The 25,180-nt window shown below is 38.7% G+C and overlaps 2 protein-coding genes across 4 annotated transcripts in view; one reads left to right on the plus strand and one right to left on the minus strand.

Moving 5' to 3' along the window:
• LOC106179515 (multiple epidermal growth factor-like domains protein 8) overlaps positions 1 to 15,029 on the plus strand; it is a 26,374-nt gene extending 11,345 nt beyond the window's left edge. For both annotated transcript variants that reach the window (XM_087008220.1, XM_087008221.1), the window contains exons 18-37: positions 9 to 237; positions 551 to 710; positions 1,228 to 1,406; positions 1,729 to 2,018; positions 2,394 to 2,535; positions 2,931 to 3,123; positions 3,348 to 3,511; positions 4,495 to 4,633; positions 4,852 to 5,107; positions 5,490 to 5,631; positions 5,809 to 6,022; positions 6,460 to 6,677; positions 7,095 to 7,350; positions 7,662 to 7,839; positions 8,240 to 8,435; positions 9,696 to 9,854; positions 10,145 to 10,290; positions 10,572 to 10,692; positions 11,011 to 11,230; positions 11,531 to 15,029. In XM_087008220.1, coding sequence (XP_086864346.1) covers positions 9 to 237; positions 551 to 710; positions 1,228 to 1,406; positions 1,729 to 2,018; positions 2,394 to 2,535; positions 2,931 to 3,123; positions 3,348 to 3,511; positions 4,495 to 4,633; positions 4,852 to 5,107; positions 5,490 to 5,631; positions 5,809 to 6,022; positions 6,460 to 6,677; positions 7,095 to 7,350; positions 7,662 to 7,839; positions 8,240 to 8,435; positions 9,696 to 9,854; positions 10,145 to 10,290; positions 10,572 to 10,692; positions 11,011 to 11,230; positions 11,531 to 12,489 — 4,561 coding nt within the window. In that variant the 3' untranslated portion in view covers positions 12,490 to 15,029. The remainder of the gene's footprint in view (positions 1 to 8; positions 238 to 550; positions 711 to 1,227; positions 1,407 to 1,728; positions 2,019 to 2,393; positions 2,536 to 2,930; positions 3,124 to 3,347; positions 3,512 to 4,494; positions 4,634 to 4,851; positions 5,108 to 5,489; positions 5,632 to 5,808; positions 6,023 to 6,459; positions 6,678 to 7,094; positions 7,351 to 7,661; positions 7,840 to 8,239; positions 8,436 to 9,695; positions 9,855 to 10,144; positions 10,291 to 10,571; positions 10,693 to 11,010; positions 11,231 to 11,530) is intronic.
• A 289-nt stretch (positions 15,030 to 15,318) lies between these two features.
• LOC106179524 (neural proliferation differentiation and control protein 1) overlaps positions 15,319 to 25,180 on the minus strand; it is a 28,025-nt gene continuing 18,163 nt past the window's right edge. For both annotated transcript variants that reach the window (XM_087008231.1, XM_087008232.1), the window contains 5 exons: positions 24,738 to 24,920; positions 24,259 to 24,325; positions 20,227 to 20,394; positions 19,380 to 19,479; positions 15,319 to 19,239 (listed from right to left, as the gene is read on the minus strand). In XM_087008231.1, coding sequence (XP_086864357.1) covers positions 19,150 to 19,239; positions 19,380 to 19,479; positions 20,227 to 20,394; positions 24,259 to 24,325; positions 24,738 to 24,920 — 608 coding nt within the window. In that variant the 3' untranslated portion in view covers positions 15,319 to 19,149. The remainder of the gene's footprint in view (positions 19,240 to 19,379; positions 19,480 to 20,226; positions 20,395 to 24,258; positions 24,326 to 24,737; positions 24,921 to 25,180) is intronic.

Consider the following 25,180-nt stretch of genomic DNA (forward strand, 5'->3'; position numbering starts at 1 on the left):
CATTTCAGAAATGGCCAGAAGTGTTACTTGAAGTGTCAGGGTCGCAGTGTTATTGCCAATGCTACACAGGGGGCACTGGGTGCTCTGCAGGGGTCAGGGGTCACTACCACTGGTCAGGCATATTGTCTGTGGGCCATCACACCGTACACATCATTGGAAGAGGCGGCGTCAGCCACACAGGCGCCCTCTATAACAGTGACAATTGAGGCTGGAAATATCAACACAGTCTGTAATGAGGTAAGGGGTTGGTATCCTCTTGGAGGTTTGTGCCATCTTTTGTTGAGTTTTATATTAGCTGCTTTAACTTTCATTGTGATGTTTGCAATATTCTTTTAATTGAGAACACATATGAAGTTTATTTTTATCTGGAATTGGTAAAATTCTTCTTTTAAGTTTCATATTTCCTTGGTTTTTGCTCATTCTGTTTGAACATTGTGAGAAATATTTACTGCTTTAGAAAAGGATTTTACATGGTAAATAATGTGATGTAATGATGCTATTCTTTATAATCTATATAAGTTCAAGTATAAACTTAGCTATTATTTACCAGGACTATGTATATATATATGATGGTCATCCCCCTACACTGACGTCTACTTCTGGTGGTCACTTGCTGGCTGCAGTATGTGGTCAGTTGGAGACAGCGGTCACTGTGGCGGTTACCTCTGGTCTGGCGGTCATTCAGTTTGAGGCCAGCCGAGCCTCCTCAGGTGAGGATAGCTCTTACACTGGTTTTTAATTTATTTAAAGTGAATAAATATTGAATGCAAAGAAATTGAAATAAGTTTCGAATCTTTTCATTGTTGTTATTTAGAGGAAAGTGAGGTAATCATATAAGGTTTTATATCCTGGTTTTTACCTTTGTAAATATGAAAAGGAAGGTTCGAAGAGCAATTTATTATTTAATTAATTAATACTTTTTAAAATAGAGTTATTTTTATTACTCCAATGAATGTATTTTATAAAGAGAGACTAAATATTTCCAGATCCTCATGGTGTAGTCTGGCCACATTTTTCCAAATTTTATTATTTAATTCAACTCTTGTTTCCATATTAACATAGGACAACTGCTATCTCTGTATTATAGGCCAGGGTTGGTTCAATGCTACCTACACTGTCCATATTAACATAGGACAACTGCTGTCTCTGTATTATAGGCCAGGGTTGGTTCAGTGCCACCTACACTGTCCATATTAACATATGACAACTGCTATCCCTATATTATAGGCCAAGGTTGGTTCAATGCTACCTACACTGTCCATAGCTGTCCCTGGTCCTGTAGTGGTCATCACCAGTGTGTGGGTGGTCAGTGTTTGTGTACAGAGGGTCACTCAGGTGTCAACTGTGAGGAGCAGAGGTGTCCCAATAACTGCAGTGCTGCCTTAGGACAGGGACAGTGTGACTCAGTAAGACTTGTTGTGGGATCAGTTCTGGCTTAGATGAATGAAATGATAATTATTTGCTCGTAAATTAAAAAGATGATTTAGAATTTTGAAAACAAATTGGATTAGTGTTCTTTCTAATTAAAAATTACAATTCTTTAAATATTAAAAATGTTTGAAATTGTTTATTCACATTGCGACATTGCGCAAATCTTCAGTAAATTGCTTGTTACTCCCTTAATTTTGATTTAAAATGTTGCAAGAATTTTTTAATGATTAAAAATCAGATATCTTAAATTACTATAAGCAGGATGTTTATTGATTTATATCTACATGTTATTTTCAGTCTAAGCAGTTATGTACCTGTTCCCCTGGCTATACAGGTTTAGACTGTAGTCAGGAGAGTATTGAGAGTATCACAGAGTACACCCTGTTCTCTGCACCCCTCCCTAACACCCCTGACGCCTTGAACCTCCAGAGGATGGGGCACTCTCTGGTCCACTGTGAGGATGACCACCTGCTGGCCTTTGGGGGCTACTCCCTGGTCAGTGGGGCCAAGAATGACATGTGGGCCTTTAACTTGACCTCTGAGGAGTGGACACTGGTCAGTTATAGCAACACACCACCACAGCCAAGGTAAGCCTGGACTAACTGTTGGAAGATTTCAATGGGAAATGCTAAAATTAAGGACAGGTTAAGTTTTCTGAAATATATACATATTAACCATGCATTGTGTAGCCTCTGACTTTGATTTTTGCTCTGCAAAAAATTAGTGAACACATGAAAATATATTGGTTACTGATGAAAATGTTGGGGTGAAAGTTGTGAGGGTTATGCATGATTTTTGTTGTGATCGTTTTTATTCGTAACATCTAAATGCAATGAAAAATTGCAAGATACATGTTCACGATTTTCAGTTTTTACAACTTTCACATGAAAAATGTGAGATTGTGTCTGTGATATTAATTGTATTTTCCAGTGGTACCTAGGTCTATATCTCTCGTATTCCAGATGGTTTCACTCTGCTGTCTGTATTCCCACTCTGAGAGCTGTCTATGTCCTGGGAGGGTTGATCCACAGTGCTGGAGTCACAGTAGCCAGCAATGAACTGTGGAAGTTTACATTAGATACTGGAAGGTGGACTCAGATAGCAGTAAGATATACAAGTTATTTTCACCAATGTAAATCACTAATAGATATATCAGTAGTCAGTGAGGTGTATGTAATTCCAGGAGAGCAGTATATCAGGTGTGGTGTATTGGACATGTATCATAGTGAATGTGAAGAAGTATTTAACTCACATCCATGCATTAGGTGCATGTGATCAAGCTCCACCATGTTAGGAGCTTTGTTCTTCACACCTATTCAGGTATAAACATAATCTATATACAGATGAGTTTGATGGCAACCAACACCAAGTATTACTTTTTTTTTTTGCTTTCTTTAAAATCATCAAGATCTTATACAGATTGTTTGTTCTAGTTGATACATTTAAAGATATTTTACTAAAAGTGGAAATATAATTGAAGTGCCTTATTTCCTCCCTAGCTCCCGGCCACCCTGTACTTCCCTCCTCTGGCTGGTCACACTATGACCCTGGTCTCTGATACCAGAGTGGTCATCATTGGAGGCTTCTCCACAGAGAACTACTTCAGTAATACTACCTATGAACTGGAGGTCAGCACCAACTCTGTACAGACTCTACTGAATGAGACCACTGGGAAAGGAAACTCACCCACAGGTAGTACGCTCTCTCCATTTGTGTGTGTGTTTGTGTGTGTTTATAAACTAAAATTAGTCTCATTCAGAATTTTTTATATAATAAAACAATGAAAGTGGGGTGGTGTGGGAAGAGTTACATATTGACCTTATGACTAAATATCTTCTTCATCCTAAGTAATTCAATCTTCTGAATACCCTCATTAATATTCTTATTAATATAGCTGGTACATGTCATATCTCTAGGCATCTACAGCCACAGTGCAGTTTATCACCCAGACAGTAGCGCCATCTATGTGTTTGGAGGCTACAAATTTGACATAGACCAGACTGTGATATCAGCGGATCTCTATACCTTCTCCGTGGACACTCTGGTGTGGTCCATCCTTCCTCCAGACACTGGGAACAAGGTAAATATGGTCACTTTACTGTGGTCCATCCTTCCTCCAGACACTGGGAACAAGGTAAATATGGTCACTTTACTGTAGTCCATCCTTCCTCCAGACACTGGAAACAAGGTAAATATGGTCACTTTACTGTGGTCCATCCTTCCTCCAGACACTGGAAACAAGGTAAATATGGTCACTTTACTGTGGTCCATCCTTCCTCCAGACACTGGAAACAAGGTAAATATGGTCACTTTACTGTGGTCCATCCTTCCTCCAGACACTGGGAACAAGGTAAATATGGTCACTTTACTGTGGTCCATCCTTCCTCCAGACACTGGAAACAAGGTAAATATGGTCACTTTACTGTAGTCCATCCTTCCTCCAGACACTGGGAACAAGGTAAATATGGTCACTTTACTGTGGTCCATCCTTCCTCCAGACACTGGAAACAAGGTAAATATGGTCACTTTACTGTGGTCCATCCTTCCTCCAGACACTGGAAACAAGGTAAATATGGTCACTTTACTGTGGTCCATCCTTCCTCCAGACACTGGAAACAAGGTAAATATGGTCACTTTACTGTGGTCCATCCTTCCTCCAGACACTGGGAACAAGGTAAATATGGTCACTTTACTGTGGTCCATCCTTCCTCCAGACACTGGGAACAAGGTAGGTAAATAGTCAGTGTTAATGAATTCACCAAAAAAGAGGCAGTTATGTACAGTACAAAATGAAAAAATTGTAAAAATGAGGTAGTAAATTAAAAGAATGACAACGTATACACCATACTCAAGCTGTGAAGCATTACCTCATATCGTGATATTGATAATACTGGTAATGTCTTCAGCAACAATTAATTGAAACTATTTGCCATTGCTACTGAGAGAGTAAACTGCTTGTTCCCATACATACCTATATATGCCAAAGACACTCATTAGTCCTTTCCATTCCTGCCTCACGTTGCATCGTGTTAATACTTAGACCAGAGTTGTGTTCCATTCCAGCCTTCAGGACGCTATGGCCACACTGCGGTGAACTATGGGGATGCCATGCTGGTGCTAGGGGGGTACAATGGCACCATGCTCTCCCAGGTCCTGGCCTATAACTATAATTGTAACTTATGGTCAGATTGGACACAGTCAGGTAAGCTGACCTCTCACCATTAAAAATACTCTCCCAGGTCCTATAACTATAAGACTTGTGTAGCCTTTTCAGGTAAAATAAGAAATACTGTGCATGATCCTTTAAGTGTTTTCCTTAGATTTTTGTTTAAGTCTATATTTACCCACAATTAAGAAATACTTGTTTATGTAAAAAAAATTATTTACATGTATCTGACACTATTTCCACTCCTACTTCAGTATCTCCAGAGTCAGTCCTCAAGCCTGCCCTGGGTCAGTCAGCCGCAGTGGTCAATGACAGTGTGTATGTCCTGGGTGGCTATGACAGCAGTGTGATGTCCAGTTTGGTCAAGCTACGACCACCTGCTGACCACTGCAGGGTCCACAGTACCAAGGCCCAGTGTCTGTCCACTGTGGGCTGCTCAGCCTGTGTAGTGACCAGCAATGAGACCAATCAGACGTATTGTTATGCCAACTCAGCAGCAGTTCCTGGCAGGTAAAGTTTATAGAGATTTCTCCTACTGTTAGAGAGACTTATATATTTTATTATTATTCTATTATTGAATTATTGCTGATGCCAAGAAGATTGGTTTCCCCTCCATTTGTCTGTCTGTCTGTTTATTCCATTCTTACTCAAAAAGATATGGATGGGTTTTGATTCATTTTTCATCAATCCATCTGGATCAAAGAATTGCTTAGAAACTCTTAACCATTGCAAGATAGGGCCAATGACTCTGAGATTGTGAAGTTGATGCTTTCTCAGCTACCAGTGTGTGGTTCCTGTGGTCTGTGACTGCTTTACTAGTTATGTATATTTTGCCGTGGTAGAGGTCTGTGCTGTTGGATTGCTGTAGTTTAAGTATGGTTTCTCCTTCCAGCTGTACCCCTGTCAACTCCAGCACAGTGTACCACCAGGGCACTGTGTGTGACGCCAACCACATCGCCAGCAGACTGTGTGTAGAGTACAGTAACTGTGGACAATGTCTAGCTACATGGCCAGCTCATAGATCTGTTAACAAGGTAAACTTTAGGACAGGGAAAGGGGGGGGGGGGGGTATAGATGTCAGCATATCGCCAGCAGATAAGTGTCAACAACACAGTACTTAGAGAGTCTGAGGATTGGTTTTAATATTTAAAGCTGTAAGCTATATGGTGAGTATAAACAATATTTACCCACATCTTGTATTGCTATGTCAGGTATGTCAGTGGTGTAGTAACTGTCCTGTAGGCAGGTGTGTCACACGGGGTCTGAACTGTACAGCTGTCTACTACCCTCCTAACTGTCGCAACCGGTTACAGCGGACAGTGACGGGGATCCAGAGTTGTATGGAGAGCATGTGCCAGGCCACAGATTGTACTAAGTGTGGTGATCTGGGACACTGTATCTGGACCAGACAGTACAAACGATCCAGTAAGGGCATTCTCTCTCTCTCTTTCTCTCTCTCAAGTTTGACAATTTAAAAACAAAAAAGAAACTTAATGTTTTTGGGTTCAAGAGCACAAATAAAAGATGAAGATTTGTCCAGTAGAAGAAACAATGAGATGTTCTCTTAATTATCATTATACTCTCTCTCTCTCTCTCTCTCTCTCTCTCTCTCTCTCTCTCTCTCTCTCTCTCTCTCTCTCTCTCTCTCTCTCTCTCTCTCTCTCTCTCTCTCTCTCTCGATCTAGACAATTTAAAAACAAAAAGACCATATTTTTTGGGTTCAAGAGCACAAACAAAATATGAAGATTTGTAAAGTCACTGGCTTTAAAAATTGTCTGTTAAAATGCCTGTTGAATGTCTGCCTAGAACTTCCTAGATTTTTCTAAACCTAAACTAAACCACAAACTAATCTACTATTGTAGGTGAGGTGGCGCGTACCCTCAGTGTGGCTCCTATTTTTGACTGGAACTGTTTCACCAACACCCTACTGGACGCCACTCCACAGTATAACATCATTTCCATGCCTCCACACACCTGCCCTGTACGCTGTTATCAGCACGTGACGTGCAGCGCGTGCCTTTCATCCTCGGGTTCAGAAGGAGGTTGGCAGAGGTGCGCTTGGAGTCGGACCAGAAATGAGGTCAGTCTTGAAAGGTGTAACCACAGATAAGATATTCCTCCATTTGCAGGATTTGCTGCTCTTTGGGATACTATTTGGTGTGAGCACCGTTTTCCATCATGCCATTAAAATTGAAGCTGAGCATGTAGAATTTGGGATTCTTACAATCTAGTATCTCAAAAGACCAGTACACTTTGTCACAGACTTGTTATATAAAATGGTGTAGAAAGTAAATGGATTTGATGTATAATCTTCATGAGAGACTCGTATTGAAAGTGTAATTGTTAATTGAAAACTGGATGTTTCAGTGATAGAAATTCCACCCTTAATACTCATCCATTAATTGTGATATATTTGGTGGTCCTACAGAATTAACAAATAACTGGTAAGTCTTGCCAGTTTCATATCTTACCAATTGATGAAATCTTCCTATTTCAGTGCATGAGTCCTGGATACCAGCCATTACATTGCGTGAATGGAGAATGTGGTCACATGATCACAGACAAGAACAAATGTCCCGCAAGTTGCAGCGTGCATGTTAAATGCAGCACGTGTTTGTCGCATGCTGGGTGTGGTTGGTGTGCCCTGGGTGGCCTAGATGGCGCTGGTGTCTGTATGGAGGGAGGACTGGACGGGCCGTCTATAGGGGTGTGCACAGCACAGAATATAAGCCTTGGACAAGAACCACTGCCAGGTAAGTGTAATTTTGTGGAAAGGGGAAGGGGGGGGGGGGGGGGGGACTGCCAGGTAATTGTATGGGGATGGGGGGGTGAAAGGTGGGTGGAGCACTCTGCTACTTTTCTTCATTTTTCTTTATGTAGGGGAATGGTGTTAATTTTCATCAGATCATCAAAAAATTAAGAAATATTATAGAAAGTATGTGATACATAAGACTGCTCCACGTGTAAATTAATAGATGGAGCCTCTATAGTGCTTATATAGAATAAGACTATGTTGCAAAGTAAAAAGAATATTTATCAATTGATTATTTATCTTCACATTCAGCTGCAGTTGCAAATCTGACGCAGTATGCCAGTGGCGCCCCCACCTGGGCGTACTCTGCATGTCCTCCAGAGAACGAGTGCGCTAACGGCCACCACGAATGTAAAGTGAACGATGACTGTGTAGATGAGGTGCAGGGATACACATGTTTGTGTAAAACTGGATACCAGAGGAACACCACGTAAATAATGATTTTGTTTAATCTTAATTTCAGTAGTTAAATGATGTGGACAAAGCTTAACATTGCAACATAAATGAATATGTAAAGTACCGTGGTGCTTACGTCAGTTATCTAGCCTGAAATTTTGACTTCAGTAATGAAAATGATGACACTAGGTGATGACCTGGGTGCCAGAGAGCTTTCAGAATGTGGTACTGTAATGCTATAAATCAGTATAGTTGTCACTTCAGTATGGTGTAGTCAATATCAAGATGGGCAAAAGATTGAGGGGAGAATTAACATCAGTGAATATGCTGTGCTAGGCTTTTGTAATTAACTAAGACAAAATGCTTTTCCCTGTCTACATTTATTTATTATTTATTTATTTATTTATTTATTTATTTATTTATTTATTTTCCAGCACTGACCTCTGTGTCCCAGTGTGTTTTGGAGGTCAGGGGTGTAACCAGGGCACCTGTGTGGCCCCAGACGTGTGCGAGTGCCGCTTTGGCTGGGTGGGACAGAAATGTGCCACGGAGTGTCAGTGTAATAAACACAGCACATGTCAGAGTGACACACAGACTGATGTCTGTCTGGATTGTAAGAACAACACCAAGGTAAGTGTGTCACAGAATGTCACATGTCACAGTGACACACAGACTGATGTCTGTCTGGATTGTAAGAACAACACCAAGGTAAGTGTGTCACAGAATGTCACATGTCACAGTGACACACAGACTGATGTCTGTCTGGATTGTAAGAACAACACCAAGGTAAGTGTGTCACAGAATGTCACATGTCACAGTGACACACAGACTGATGTCTGTCTGGATTGTAAGAACAACACCAAGGTAAGTGTGTCACAGAATGTCACATGTCACAGTGACACACAGACTGATGTCTGTCTGGATTGTAAGAACAACACCAAGGTAAGTGTGTCACAGAATGTCACATGTCACAGTGACACACAGACTGATGTCTGTCTGGATTGTAAGAACAACACCAAGGTAAGTGTGTCACAGAATGTCACATGTCACAGTGACACACAGACTGATGTCTGTCTGGATTGTAAGAACAACACCAAGGTAAGTGTGTCACAGAATGTCACATGTCAGAGTGACACACAGACTGATGTCTGTCTGGATTGTAAGAACAACACCAAGGTAAGTGTGTCACAGAATGTCACATGTCACAGTGACACACAGACTGATGTCTGTCTGGATTGTAAGAACAACACCAAGGTAAGTGTGTCACAGAATGTCACATGTCACAGTGACACACAGACTGATGTCTGTCTGGATTGTAAGAACAACACCAAGGTAAGTGTGTCACAGAATGTCACATGTCACAGTGACACACAGACTGATGTCTGTCTGGATTGTAAGAACAACACCAAGGTAAGTGTGTCACAGAATGTCACATGTCACAGTGACACACAGACTGATGTCTGTCTGGATTGTAAGAACAACACCAAGGTAAGTGTTGTGGCCAATTTACCAATAGGATATAGCTAGAAAATTGGTCTTAATGTTTTCTTTTCTTCTTTCTCTTATGTTCTCACATACAAGTTGATAACAAATGAAAGTTGTCGTATCTCAATGCATAACACCCTGCAAACATAGGGAGTCAAATTTCCTATCATTATTAATAACAGTGACTGTAATCCAGGTATTTTATTCACTCTGTGTTATTCAGGGTGCCCACTGTGAGCTCTGCAAGCCTCTATATGCATTGTATTCACTCTGTTATTCAGGGTACCCACTGTGAGCTGTGCAAGCTTCTATATGTATTGTATTCACTCTGTGTTATTCAGGGTGCCCACTGTGAGCTGTGCAAACCTCTATATGTATTATATTAACTCACTCTGTGTTATTCAGGGTACCCACTGTGAGCTGTGCAAGCCTCTATATGTAGGAAACCCAGTCAATGGCGGCAGCTGTATTTCCTGCCAGGATTACTGTAACAACCACTCCTCTGTATGTCTGTCAGAGGTGGAGTACCAGATGGTTCTCAATGACTTCAAACTGCTCAGCTTTGTAAGTACTAGACAGTTTTCAAGCACTCAAGGTACTCAGCTTTGGTTCAGATGTTTCATGGCCTGTAAAACATGGTCCTCAATGACTATTAGTTGCTTTGTGAGTATGTAGCGCTCTTTGAAAAGTGATCCAGGAAAGAAAAATAATAAAGTCCAAACAGCATTGGTTGATAGATTCTTACTATTTTGTAGAACATTTTAGGCCACAGCTTTTGTAACAAACGTGCTTTCATAATTATTACTATTATATGACAGTCAGTGTTAATGCTGCCTCCCATTGATAACCTGCAGGTGCCAAGCTGGGTGACAGAGGGTCCACCAGATGGCAGTGCTAGGTGTGTGGGCTGTCTTGGGAACACAGAGGGAGCCACCTGCAGTCAGTGCAAGAGAGGCTACTTCAGAAAGAGCACAGAGAGTCCGACTAATGATTGCACTAAGTAAGTTGCTTTAACATGTATTTGTGGTTAAAAGGATACAGGACATGTTTAGTTTTTAAGAAAAAGATATGGTATAAATTTGCCGTAGTCAACCATGAAATGCTGAAATATTTATTGTACAGTTAGAGGTTGCCCTTGTGCTGATATGAAACAGTCGTTCTATTTTTTGATCATGTGGATAAGATAACCAGTCAAAATGAATATACACTGGTCAAAATACAATAGACAAATGGATATTCAGTTATTCTTTATATATATATATATTTTTTTTATTTCCCCAGATGTAAGTGTCAGGGTCATGGGGACACATGTGACGCCAGCAGTGGAGCAAACTGTCCTTGTGGCAACAACACCAAGACACCAACTTGTGGAGACGGTTCTGTTCCGTGTGAAGATGTACAGGTAGGTGGGGTTTTCAAAAATATGCTGCAAACAGGCTTTTCAGCATTGGAGGCACACTTGCATACATCACGCAAAATTGTTGAATACTTGAACCCATTCCGTCTTCAAGGATTTTCCTGATTTTTGCTGTGATTGTTGAACTATTTGTAGTTCTGCTGCACTTTATCCTTGAGATACCCTTTCAGATAAAAATCTGGGGGAGTTCAAGGTAGGTGAATGCAGCACTTTGTGGCAAGTAAGAGATGGCAATGGTTGTAAACCAACATTGAAATATTTTTTTCTTTCTATAATATTTGACATCTGCTGGTTCTGTTTCAGTGCTCTGTCTGTAAGGAATATTTCCTGGGTATCCCCACCAACGGCCATCACTGCTACCACAAGATGACTGTAGACAGAGATTTCTGCTTTGATCCCGACACCCAGAACTTCTGTACTCAGAACCCTACACGGCTCCAGAAGGGACAGACCGTGTTCTTTGCTGTCCAGCCCAGATATCTGAATGTAGATATCCGGGTCACTATTGATGTCACCAGTGGGGGTGAGCAACAGATCAGAGCATATTGCTCTTTGCATTATTTGGCCAAAATTTGACGTCAGTTTTTTGTCATCCCAGTAATGTTTTTCTATATTATATTTTTTTTAATGTTGCATGTTGTATTATTTTATAAATTTAAAATATTTTTAAATTATGAATAACAGTTTTCTGAAGTACAGAATCTACTGGATTCCTGTGTTGCAAGCATATTTATCATTTCCAGTCAGTAGATCAACAAAGTTCATGTAGTAATGGGAAAAATATTTTTTTAATAACCCATGTCTGTCTGTCTATCCCCTACAGGTGTGGATGTCTACTTCTCCCCATACAATGACACCTTTATAGTGTCAGTGGACCCCAACTCCTGGAAACATAACATCACTATTGACCCCAGTTACGTAGCTGTTGACTCCCAGTCCTCGCGGCGACGGCGAAGTGCCACCAGTAATGGCACGCACACTCTGTATAATCTACGGAGTATGGAGGCGGAGGAGATGGTGACGTATGTTACCATAGATACGCCCAGGACTGTACTTATTGTGCGTAATGTCAAGTTCCGACTTGTGATAACACTTCCTCACGAGTCAGATATTCATAACTTAAAGGAGGCCAAGTTCTTCACTGTGTTACAGGGCATAGGATCTGCCACCACCAACGAAAGTTTTGGGAATTTATACTTTCGTCAGGATCAGCCTCATATTGATTTATTTGTGTTTTTCTCCGTGTTTTTCTCCAGTTTTTTCAAGTTTTTGTCGTTGTGTGTCCTGGTTTGGAAGATTAAGCAGGTGCATGACACGAGACAGAACACACAGCGCCGTCTGATGGAGATGGAACACATGGCCTCCAGACCGTTTGGAAAGGTGATGGTTTACCTGGACGAGGAGGAACTGTTCAGCCAATCCCCACCCATGAGGAGAAAACGGTTGCGTCCAAAATCCCGTAGAAAGCACCGCTCGTCTGGCCCTGACAATCTTGAACAGGTTGATGATGATGATGAATTTAACATCAACCCAATAGCACTGGAGCCGACAGACGATGGTATCGCTGCTGTGGGAACAGTTGTAGTACAGCTACCAGGTGGCACCTCTGCTCCAGTGCAGGCTTATCTTGGCTCAGCCTTGATGACCTTGAGGGTCATGTATCCCACTCTGAATACACAGAAAAATCCCGTGCGAAGACGAACTACAAACACAAATTCTGGGCCCAATACACAGCAAACTGTCAATTCCACTTCTGGAAATAGTAATAGTTCATCCGCATGAAACTGGTTTCATGGAGCCTTTAGTTAGAATACACTGTGGAAGCTGACTTTATGTGTGGTGTATATGCATTTGAAACACAAAGCTTTTGCTTTAAAATGAACAGCATTAACGTGGAAGATTTGGATGTGATGAGCTAGAGAAGATATTTAAAAGCTGTATACAGTAACCAGACTGTTAAATGTGCACATATTTGTTGATGGTGTATTTGTATATAATACACACTAGAGACCTGGTACTGAAGACATGTGGCTTTTTATCTTAGTAGCAATAACACCAAGTCACTTCTGTGTTTAGGATATAGAAGTACACACTGGGCAGTTGTGATGATACTGGAAGCCAAATAGAACTGTGACAACAAATTGTTCATTTGATCTCAATATCTCTCCCTTTTTTTTTAGATGTTTTGTTTGTGGCCCAGAACTTACATGTTTTTGAAAACAGTAAAACTTTACACCGGATGATCAAATGGATTTAGTTCTAAGAAGAAAGTTCAGCTGACAGTTTTGAATTTTCTAGAGTCAAATGTATCTCCTAATAATCTCCTGTTTATTTTCTGCATGTGCATGTCATACTGTGAGTCTTTGTTTTGTAATGCTATGAATGGCTGCTGTTAGGATTCGAATACAATTGTTAAATGCACTGCTGCAAATTTTGACAGGGTTGTTGCGTAGCACTTGCAGAATTGTGAAAATATTTTCGTGGAACTTCAACACCTCTGTTATAACTCTGATTAGTTAAAGATTTTATGGTCTCCTCAATCTGCGGCTTCATCAGTGTTATTCAAATTAATTAGCATGTATAGTTAATTAATCTTTTACAGTTTCCTCTGGCAACAGGTTGGTTAATTTAGAACTCGTGTTCTGCAGTATTTTACCCCGCAACATTTCTGATGACATTGCTTTTAACTTGAATTTTAGCTGTTGATCAAAAATAATATAAATAAGTCAAGTGATTCACACATCTGCTGATAATCAGTTCAGGTCAACTTCTATTTGCTGGGGATATTTTTCCACTCATTGACTCTTCAAGCAGGACATTAAGTAATTAAACCTTGTAATAACTAGACTGTGGGGAAGACGACTAGTAAGTATAAGGCCCATTCAAAATAGGGGACTAACTAGTAGCAGAGTGAAATACACTGACCTACTAGAAAGCTTGCCGAATAATCTGCTACAATACACTGATTTTGATACCCCATGGGGGAAGTAGTGGGTCAGCCATATTTGATCCTGGGACTAGTTAGTACCCTATTCTGAATGAGGCCTTAGAGGTCATGTCCCTGTGCTTACATCAAGAAATTAACATTGTTTATGTACGTCGTAAGGTGGTCGTAAGTTGGAATATAGTGAAGAAAAAGACCTCATATGGTTTTTAATGAGATTGATGTTTGTCAAACCCCACTAAACTGGAAGAAGAGATTTGTATGTTCATTATGAGAGGAAAATGAATAGAGATGATTAACAGAGTAACACAATAGAAGTAATTATGAAATGAGTAAGTTGTTTAGATGTTATACCACACAGCAGATGGATACTTTGATCTCATTCTTAATCATAGAAATCCCAATGCAGTTAACATATCATTTCTGCTTAATGCATTGTGTGTTGATTTTCATGTGTTGTTCAAGCTACACTGAAGCTGCAAGCATTTGACACCTTTTTATATCTCTCTGTTTCCTAGAGTTAAAAATGTTCTGTACATACAGGCCACAATTAGCAAATAAATGTATTTCATATAGGGAAATCTGAAAAAAGGGAATAAGGCATGAAAACCAGAACATATTAGATGGGGGGGGGGTCACAGTATAGTGTAATATTATATTTATATATTTTGTTAAGTAACTTGAGCTTTATATAAGTTATTTGAACATATAGAATACACAGATATATGTATAGGTCTTTTTTATGTTTTAATTTTTTATTTATTTATATTAGATCTAGGGGAAGTTATTTAAAATTCTGCTTCCATATTTTGATTTTTCTAAGGCGATAAGATAAAGCTGAAATCATGGAATATTGATTGATATGAATATTTATAGGTAGATATAGCAAGTGTCTTATTACCACCACTTTTAAGCAGAGTTTGAATCATGGATAATTGTTTAGATAAACAACTTGCATAAATTGTATATTATAAAGTATTATTTAACCAAGATCCATATCCATGTGTGCTAGACTCACTGTGCAGGCTTCAGACACCACCGTCACTGAAAGTTATTAGAAATAAAAGAAATTAAAAGTGTTAATATTTAATGATACCTGTATTGAACCAGACTGGTGGTTGAAACACAGGGGTCATATACTTGGACTAGAAAGAGTTATAAATAAGAGTGTAATCGCAACAAGTGTTGATTTTGTACATTTTGAAATACCTCTCTTCTTATTGAAGTCTTCACTGAAGACGGTTGCATCAAATGTGATTTTTCAGGAATGGAGACATGCTTGCATGATTCAGGCATTATGTCAATTTATTGTTTGCTGAGAAGTAAAGGATGGTTATTTACTATAAATGTATTATAAATAATAAATCAATGAAAAGTACCAAGTTTAATTGTTCATTATTCCATTTGTCTTTTCTCTTCATTATCATGAAACATTATTATGTTTTAAGTTTTACTTTTTTTTTTTTTTTTTTTTTTTTTTGTTCATTTTAACTTTGGATCATTTTAATTTCACAAAGAGAAAGAAAATCACCCCAACATGCTGTTTATGGTAAACCAAATATCTGTCACAAAATTGAACCCATTATTGTCATAATGTTGATTTGCATATATGGAAAGACATGCCGAGGTATTGAGAGAAAATCCTCCAATAACAGACGACTCTCCACTTCCTGCACCACATTTTATTAACCTACATTTTTACTCATTGTTACAAGTAACCCAGGCCAGAATTTACTCTTATCTTCAGAACATGGCCAGGAGTGAACAGTCCCACACTGGACAGGTTTTTATTAAATACTTCAGTATGAAAACTGGTCCAAACTTTTACACCAAATGTTTGATCTACTTCAGTTGAAGATCAACCCACAGTTATCCACTTAAAGTGCAAAACATTGGTCTGTCACAGTCGTCTTTCCTGTAATTATTAAATTATTAGATGGGCACAAAATTTTACTTGGACTAATACCAATTCATCTTACTAGGCAGATACAGACTTCACATTTGGTGTAAAAGTTGGACCACTATTCAGCCTAAACTCCAGTCAGACAGCCCTGGTTCTGCACATACCTTCTCCCAGTGACTAGATAGCTTATAACTTAATCATTTCTATGTGTTCGATCCTTCTCACAACACCCTGAACCTCAAAACTTTAAGGTTTGGTTCTCTCTTAGCTCAGAACACAATACATAATGTATATCATTAGACTAACTCAGGGTGCTATCACCATGGTAACCTGCAGCCGCATATATCATACATCAGTTGTCTCAGCAACTTGAACACATACCTTAACTTGTTGTACACATACCTTGTTACAACACAAAGAAATTACTCCAAACTTTTTAGGGAAACTCCATTCATTTTATCACCCATATTTTCTTCAAGAGCTGGCCCTTGATGAATTGTTAACCCTTCTTCACTCCATCTGTCCAAGACTTTCTGACCTGCACCCACCATGTGAACACACACCATGGCACTACAGGTGGTAAAGGGTTAATTATTTTTATTGCACCTGAATTTCTTCATATTGAACACTGACACAGAATCACAACAATAAATGCTAAATTCAGTTCAGGTCATGTGATGTCACATTTCTGCTCAAGGCTTGTACTCGCAAATTTTAAATACACCAATTTCTGTATGAAGTATATTCCAAGTCATTTTTTGTATTTCCAGAATAAATAAGTACTATTTAAAATTACTGTTGGTCTGACAAACTTTTGTCAATTGTTGTCAATTTTTAAAAACAATTGTCTTAATCCAGCATAGGGTCTTTTGACAGTTAACCAAGGCAACAGCTGAGCAAAGTTACAAATTAAATATCCATAGATAAAAATAATTTTGTAATAAAGATTATTTATATCTGTTGATAAGAATAATCTTTAATGCAAAAGATATGCCAGTGTGCGAGTACGAGCCAAGGATGTTCAAAACCTGCTCTCCATGTGACACAAGCAGGCAACTGGAGCAGTCGAGGGTCAGGCACGCAGATTACGAAAACATTTCTGTAGTGGTTAGACCAATGAACACAGTTGATATTGGCCTTCATTTCCATAATGGAAACTGCAGAATATTCACGACTAAAGGTGTAAATATCCTGGAACATGACATCTGCATTATTCAGTGGAGTGAAGTTCCTGATCTTACCCCTTGAACAATGCTCCAACTGCAAGCTGAACTGTCAAGTCTAATAAGTAGTCAGACCTCAACTAACAATTTATAGATAACACAATAGCAGAGAATGATAAAAGCAGCTTACAAAGTGGCCATTATACAAAGTTCAGACTTTTTCAAATGCATGTGCTTAAATGCCAAGTCCTTTTGTGACTAAGATGTTCTTTTGTGAGACAAGCCAAAATATTTGGAGGTTATCTGTACTAGTTATAGAAGTTAGTACTATGGTGCAATCTTGTGACCATATGTAACAAAATTTCACCTTCCCAAAGAATACTTGGTGAATTCTGTAGGTTGAAGAGTTTTACTCTTGGAGGCATAACTTATACACAATCACAGTTCTTCAACATTCTTAATTTCAGAATTTCTTACCCGTTTATACTCAAATTAACACATGGTCTGTAAAATCACTGTAGACCCAGAGTTGAAGAGACACTGGTTTGTGGTCTCCAGGCACAGACATGCCTCAGAATTGTAAGTCTGCAGTCTTCTGCTTGTCTCTGGCTTATACCAACACCGCTGTATGAACCACTCTGTCAATGCTTGTTATCTATAGTGGTATCTGAATATACCCTAACTAAAGCTTAAAGTAAATAAATTCTTTATAATAAACTCAACAAATATATCTGACAATAAATACTGGTAAACAATATGATAACAACAATCATTATATATTAGTTTATAAAGAATAGAGTCTCTTTGGTCTAAAACTAGGAATTAACTACCTTAATATTTTCAGCTGTTGGTTTTTATTGTGGTGAATAAAAATCAAGAAAGAGACAAGAGATACCAAGTGAATGGAGGAGTCTCACAACATAAGACTAGAACACAGGAATGTATAAGGTGAAGGCTCTCACAGTGGAGAGACAATTAGAGACAAACATCTCTTGCTTTACACAGAGCTGTGAGATATGTATACAGTGTGACATACTTGACAACATGTCCCTGTGTATGGAGTGAGAAGACAGAGAGTGCACCTGTGAATTGTTTACACCCAAGGTCTCAGAGATCCACAATGAATGAGCCAGGAATTGGTAATGTAAGTAACCTGGTGGCAGAGGCGAGTTTCTATCAGCCTCTGAAACACAGGGTGAAAATAACTGTCTGCCAAAATGAGCTCCATTTTCCATCAAAACCATACATATCTGCACTGAAAGCTCTCCTCTTTGTCACTAAGTTGTTCTTGTTCTTTCATCACCTCAGCTGTATTATAACTTAATATATAACAGAACATAACAGTCACCAAAGCCAGAGATAAAGCAGTTATAAAACATGCATTGCTGTATTAATAAAGTCAGGATATTTTACCCAAAAGTATAGGTAAGTTGATTTTCAGACAGATTACCACAGAGTTTAAATAGACAGTGTGCTTCACATGTAATGACAGGAGACCAGTTATCTGATGCAGAAATTATTTCATCAGATATCACGCCCCACTTAAAAAAATTGGAATTTTTCTTATCTTACAGCACTTCAGTGTATGCTAAAAATATAGCTACATTTATGGATTTCATTTACATGGCTAGAAATTGTTGGCAAGCATAAATATTTTTTGAAAATTTTTCTCAAACTGTGTTGCGACCAAGTATTTTCATGTAGAATTGGCATTAGAGCTTGGGTAATATTATCAAAACTCCCACGAAAAATAGATTGGGATACACATTCCCTACTGAAAGGTTGGCATGACATGAAAGATGAACAACTACTTCCAAACACTTCCACCAGCTGCTTGAACCGTTTATCCTTTTTTTATCATCTTTGTTTTTTTTTACTCTGTGAAATAAAAAATAAAGACATTTTCTACGCAGTACCTTAAAATACAATTATTGGGAAGAAAGGGCAGTTTCAGTGGCAAACTATTTCATTTCTATCACAGCTCCTCCAGGAGAGGAATACAACCTTTCCATGTTGTGTCTTCGTCATCCAATTATCACATTAAAATTATCTTCTATTCTCAGCACCAAGTTAAAATTAGTTCTTTCTAAAAACCATTTGTGAGGTTACCTGTACACCTGAACAGTCAGCTTTCAGTGTGATTTGTCAACAATCAGCTGTGTTTGCCACCCTATAGCAGACAAATAACTCATTATTTTATTAATTAGGGGAGTCGTACCATTAAAACATTTTCACTAAACTACATATCGCTTCAGGACATTTGTGGCTTTAAATCTATCATCATAGCATCTGGATATGAATTTGAATATATTAACTTTTTCTCCCACTAACGAGGAACATTTATATATATCATACAGCATACACATAATAATATATTAGCTATTTCTGTGTGCCTGCTGATTGTCCTGGCTAATGCTGTGAAACATCACTGTCTATTCAGTGCCCTTTTCTTTATCTTTGTCTCCCGGTGTGGGGGTTACATCCTCAGAAAACAGGGGGTTCTTCACTTCCATTTCACCCGTCTGAAAATACAAACAGTAAATAATGTACTTCCATAAAACAATGCTAATTAGCAGTGTCTTATCAAGAGATCAGGTTGCAATACCCTTCAAAATTCACAAATACTTTGTTAAAAATGTTCACAGAAATGGTGTGTACTTACTGGAGCCAGCCCTGGGCATTCATATACAGTATAGTCTCCCTCCTCATTCTCTTCATCACTGTCCTCCTCACTGCCGTCATGCTTCATGTCGCCATTGGCCCTGGGATAGGGATAATTAATGTCAGTGTCTCATGAGGATATTATATCATAATGAGTGAAATAATTATTACTTTAGTGATCAATTTATTAATTTATAATGCAAACCTGAAGACCATAAACATCTGGGGTGGTTATTATCTATGTTTCATACCTCACATCTCCATGAGGATACATAGAAATTAACTAGTAATTAATTTATGATTTTATTGAACAAGACTGTAAAACTTAAGACAGAAAACATCTGTGGTCAAATATAAACCTGTTAGCAGTCGCAGTGAGCTGTGTGCAGCTGATTAAAATTAAAGTTTCCGTTTTCTGTGATATTTGTCATGGAAACCATGTGGTATTCCACACATGTTCTGAACAGTAATGTACGACATATGAAACATATGTTGACATGTATGCTTTGTGCATACAAAGAGACAGCAAAGGTAAAGCTGCCAGTTCTCATTGAATATGCACATACACAGCAGTGTGTCTCAGTATAATAACACATCTGTACATACATAAACACATGCCACCACATAGACACACAAAGTGTATGTAAGCACCCATGCAGTACGCTTTCTCTCTCTCTCTCTCTCTCATATAAATACTCTCTCTCACACACACATACTCACATGTTCACTCTCTCTCACACACACACACACACACACACACACACACACACACACACACACACACACACACTTAAGCTCTCTCTCTCTTTCTCTCTCTCACACTCTTTTTCTCTCTCTCTCTGTCTTACTTCTCCATAGCAATCATCTGTTGTTTCTGGTGCTGGTAGTGGTACATCTGAGCACTCTGGGCCAGCTTCCTGTCCCCGGGGGAGATGACGTGTTCCCGTCCCTGGGGGCCAGTCACCCCATATGCAGGGTAGTCCACCTCACTGGCTGCCTTGCTGCTCTTACGAATTCTGAAGACAAACACAATTCATTTACTTTACTACAGTCACAATAATATCAACTGAACCAGGACAAAGTTACAAAATTCAAAAAGAGTAAGAAGTTTAATAATAAGGGCAGAGGTGCAACAAAGTGTGAGTCTTAAACTAACCACCACCGGGTGCTTCTTCCTTACTTCTAGCAATATGATTTATACATGTTAATGTGTTACGTAGTTCTATGCAAAATAGTTAAATAATCCTCTGAATAATTTAGTTTGACATAATCAGTACCCATTGTAGGGAATCCTTTTCACCACAAAATGTATTTGTACCAACACAGAGAGTAAATTAAAGGATATGTGGAGAGGAAGATTTAGTTAACACCACAGCATATTAGAGTGGTTCATTATGGATACTTTTAATACAGTGCTCTGTCATCTGTTCAACAATTCCTGCATGTATTAAAATCAAGCAACCCATGGTGAAAATTTGGACCTTTTAAATCAGTATAACACTAAGAAATGGCATGTAACATTGCTGCTTCACTACATTAATATTAAATAACAATTTCCCTTTTGATCAGAGTGACTGTAATATATAATTATCATTGTGCCTGCTGTAACCTTTCAGCTCACATCTGCCCAGAAACAAAGTGGGCTACTAACAACAGTTATTGTAATGATGCCATGATATACTAGGAAATGCTGGCTAATTATCACAGGTTACTCACTATTATACTGACTTAGTGGTTCTCAATACAGGAAAAATACAGACACAAATGGCTGTAATTTTTCTGTAGTCAGAATAAATTTTAAAGAAAGGTCACACAAAATTGAGTTTAGAACGGAACATAAAGTCGATAGAAAATATAATACTCTGTATTTCTTCACTGTAAAATTGGCCAGAAATCCTTCATTAAAACACAATTTGATAGCATAAACGGTGGTTCACCCTAACTGCCCAGTGTCTGCCTGGCCATCTCTATCTCTGCCAACCTACAGACCGCGTAAACCATAATTGGCTGCTTGCTAGCAATCTCTCTCAGGGAGAACAAACCACTCAGGCCACGAACTAAAGTACCCCAACATAAAATTAGTGGCCAGAGCATTGGATCACACAAGCATTTAGGATTTATGGTTTGTGGGTTGTAATGTGCTCGTAATGCTGTGCTCGTGACTTCTTTTACATTGGGGTTCTTAATTTGTGTCTCGAGTTGTTAATTTGGGAATTTGTGCTCACAAATTTGAATGTCGAGTTTGCAAATGCCATTTCTGTTTATATGGCCTCCTAAAAGGGTTGGGTTTCATCATCATTGGTTATTTTGTTAGGAGCCAGGTTATCTTAAAGTATTTTAAGCAAATTCTAATTACTTTTTCAGAATGTTATTCAGGAAGGAAAGAAGACGTTTCAATTTCAACTGAATCCTGAATCTTTCTAATATTTACCATCCTCTTCAATAATTGCTTTTGCCCTTTTTATATAATATTTTTTAATAAAAGCTTTTCCTTGGTGGAAGCCTATGCTCTCAGAAATTATCCAGTTAAATGTTTCCTTTATTACAATTTTAAAACACTAAACAGGAGGAAGTTACTTTGGATCACATGGAGCTACTAAGCATGACCTTGAACTCACAAATAACACAAAATATTTCAATAACAAAACACATTTCTGGGCAGAAAGAATATTTTCAGCCACCGCCTCTCACATCCTGGTGTTTTTCTCCTCATTAATTTCCCCGTGAACATCCCCTACATGAAGATGCATGACACTTCTATCTCAATAAATGTCATCTCCAGTGTACTGGAACTTGGCAGAATTAAGATCAGAAGCTTCCTGTTTATTCTCTGGACACTCAGTAATCCCTGATAATTATTTTGCAATCCAAGGCCAAATTGCTTTTATTTGCAGCTACATTGCACTCAATTATTGAACAGTAGATGAATAGTCTATGCCGATTACTGTAAAAACCAATACTTCAAATCTAACCTTAATCCATTTCAATTACAGGGCACACTTAGACATATTTCAAGCTGGTTTGTAATCAGAACTTCCACTTTGTACCTTGATTTATTTATTTATTTAGACTTCTGCAGGTGTTAAGAACAAGAGATCTAGATGAGGGTTTCCCAAACAAGGACTGTCACGCACGAACATGAGTTACATTGCGTATAAGTCCTTTATTTTGGATACTCACCATAGAATAAGCCAGAAGCAAGGTGTACGTTTCATCTACTTGTACTTCACACTCCTGTCTATCATATTAACCTTGCTGATGTCTGGTGCATCTATTACTTAGTAATTAAACTAAACTATAGGCTTCAATTTACCTTACTCTAATAAGTGAGCTCTACACAGCTGGTACTTTGTTAATTATTGAATAAAAACTTGCAGCAAGCTCATCGTTATCATATTGCAAAACTCTGCGTCATTATTGTATAAAACATGCTCAAAGCACATTTGTTCATGCTATGTCAAACTGACAGGAAACAAAAATGCAGGCCTCCGCAAAGAAAAGGCAATTACTGAAAAGGTTATGCAACACTAAACAGATATTAGGAGATGAGATTCACTGGAAAATTTAATCTTTTTTTTTTTCCTCCTGGATAATTGTCTCTCCTGAAATGTTCATAAAAAATGATTGAACTTTTTGATAAATCTTGTGCAGAAACAAATAGACACGGCCAAACCACCACCACAGAATGCAAACCCCAATTTGTGGTAATCTAGACTAAAGATTGGAAAATGTTTCTGTTGATACTCCAAAGTGAGACACATAAATGAATTTGTACATAGAAACCACAACTGCAATCTCTGTCCATATCAGAAGAAATTAAATCTATCCAACAACACTAAGAATGTTTTAATCAGTCCGCTATACTGAAGGTATTCTACCACAATATTGTATGACACAGTGACCACACACAGAGCTTATCAGGTAAAGTACAAAGATGGCTGGATGTGATCTATATTAGATACTGATTCAATGCACTTCAGGTGCTTTATCCCCATTACCTTGACAACTAGGTCAACCTGATAGCTGGCAGGCTGTCCACAGTGATAGTGCATAAAGATGGCCTGCTTGTATACAGATGCCTGCATACTTCATTTACAGCCTTGACATGTCTTACCAGAGAGCAATTGGTGGTTAACTATGTGTATCCTCTGACTACAACTCCACACAGGATCAGTGACAACAGACTCACATTTAGATACTTTTGTAGTGGTTATATAAGAAAAATCTCATCCTTCCACCTTTTTTTTTCCTTCACAGGTAGGACAGCCCTCCACTACCCAAAGGTTGGACTATTTATTAATTTTTCGAGTATCACCATGACGTTAAATAAGATGTTCCTCATTGAACCCCCCCCCCCCCCCCCAACAAAAAAAAAATGTGGTGGTGTTTTTTTTTTTTACAATACAAGATTGACAAAGACTGTGGCCAAGGCAGTTATCCCCATGGTCCAGCTATCCAAGACTGTTCTTTTGATACCAAGTCAAGCAAATACAGATTGTATTTCAGTGAAAACACACATAATTGCAGAGATTGGTCACATTTTGCTTGCTGCCATGTCTCTGTGGTCTCCCTGGCAGGTAGCATATACCTTGTAATTTCCACTAAATCAGACTTCACAGGAACCTGGCTGTTTGGCATCCTGTTGTTTACCACATTTTGTTGTAATCTATCTATAAGCCACTGATCTTCAACCTGGTGTTGTAACAGTTAGTATAACACAGGAATATAAAATCTAGACATTTAAAAGCCAATCTGTGAGCTTACTTAGGCTTGTCAGAAACATTTTTGATAATTTTATCCTCAGAATGCTAAACTAACTTGGTTAAGTACACACAAACCCTTTAAAATATTAGTGTAACAAGACCTGATAAAATACTCACTTGTACCAGCACACTCCCGCCAATATCAATCCCACAAGACCTGCTAAACTGCAGCCTGCTACTAACACTGCAACAAAAATATTAGACCAACTTAAAAAAACAACTTTAATTATAAAACAACCCTGACAGGTAAATATCTAAAATTATTCTTATATGATTAATGTAGAACTTTTTTCATCTTGTTAAAATAATGCAAGGTGGCAAAGAAAGTTTATAAGTGAGTTCACGTCAGACATCATTTAGAACTGGAAAAAAAGCCCATCTGACATCATCAGTGGACTACATAACATATATGGTTATTTTCTCATTCTCTCTCTCTCTCTCTCTCTCACACACACACACACACACACACACACACACATTTACTAGTATTCTCTCTCTCTCTCTCTCTCTCTCTCTCACACACACACACACACATTTACTAGTATTCTCTCTCTCTCTCTCTCTCTCTCTCTCTCTCTCTCTCTCTCTCTCCTTACTGATGAAGATAAATCCCTGTCCATAGCCGGGTGCGTTGGCCTCTCCAGGTGGGCCCTGTTTGTGATGTGCTGGGGAGGACGGATGGGGGGCAGGGCCAGTCTTGGGGGTCGTTGTATTGGCTGCTGGCTGCTTCTCTCCTGATGGTTCATGACCTTCTGGTAACTTCTTCTGGTCAACTTTTACTGAAAGTACAAATAGTACCTTGGTTTATTACTTTCTTATTTAGAAAGAGAAAAAATTATTTTCTATGTAAAGATGTGACATTCTGTGCTAAATAAATAGTCATCTGTGCTTTCCGTCACCTCCAATACTGTATACTAACTAGAGGATCAGAGAGGCGATACCGCCTCCGAATATTGTACCACCAGCTGGAGCAAGCGCATTCGTATAGACCCCCACATACACAAAATAAGGGGTGCAGCCACCAGTCTTGTGCTTGACA

The sequence above is a fragment of the Lingula anatina genome, chromosome 3 (assembly GCF_051362555.1).
Source record: "Lingula anatina isolate TDL-2025a chromosome 3, LinAna3.0, whole genome shotgun sequence".
In the NCBI taxonomy this organism is placed as follows: domain Eukaryota; kingdom Metazoa; phylum Brachiopoda; class Lingulata; order Lingulida; family Lingulidae; genus Lingula; species Lingula anatina.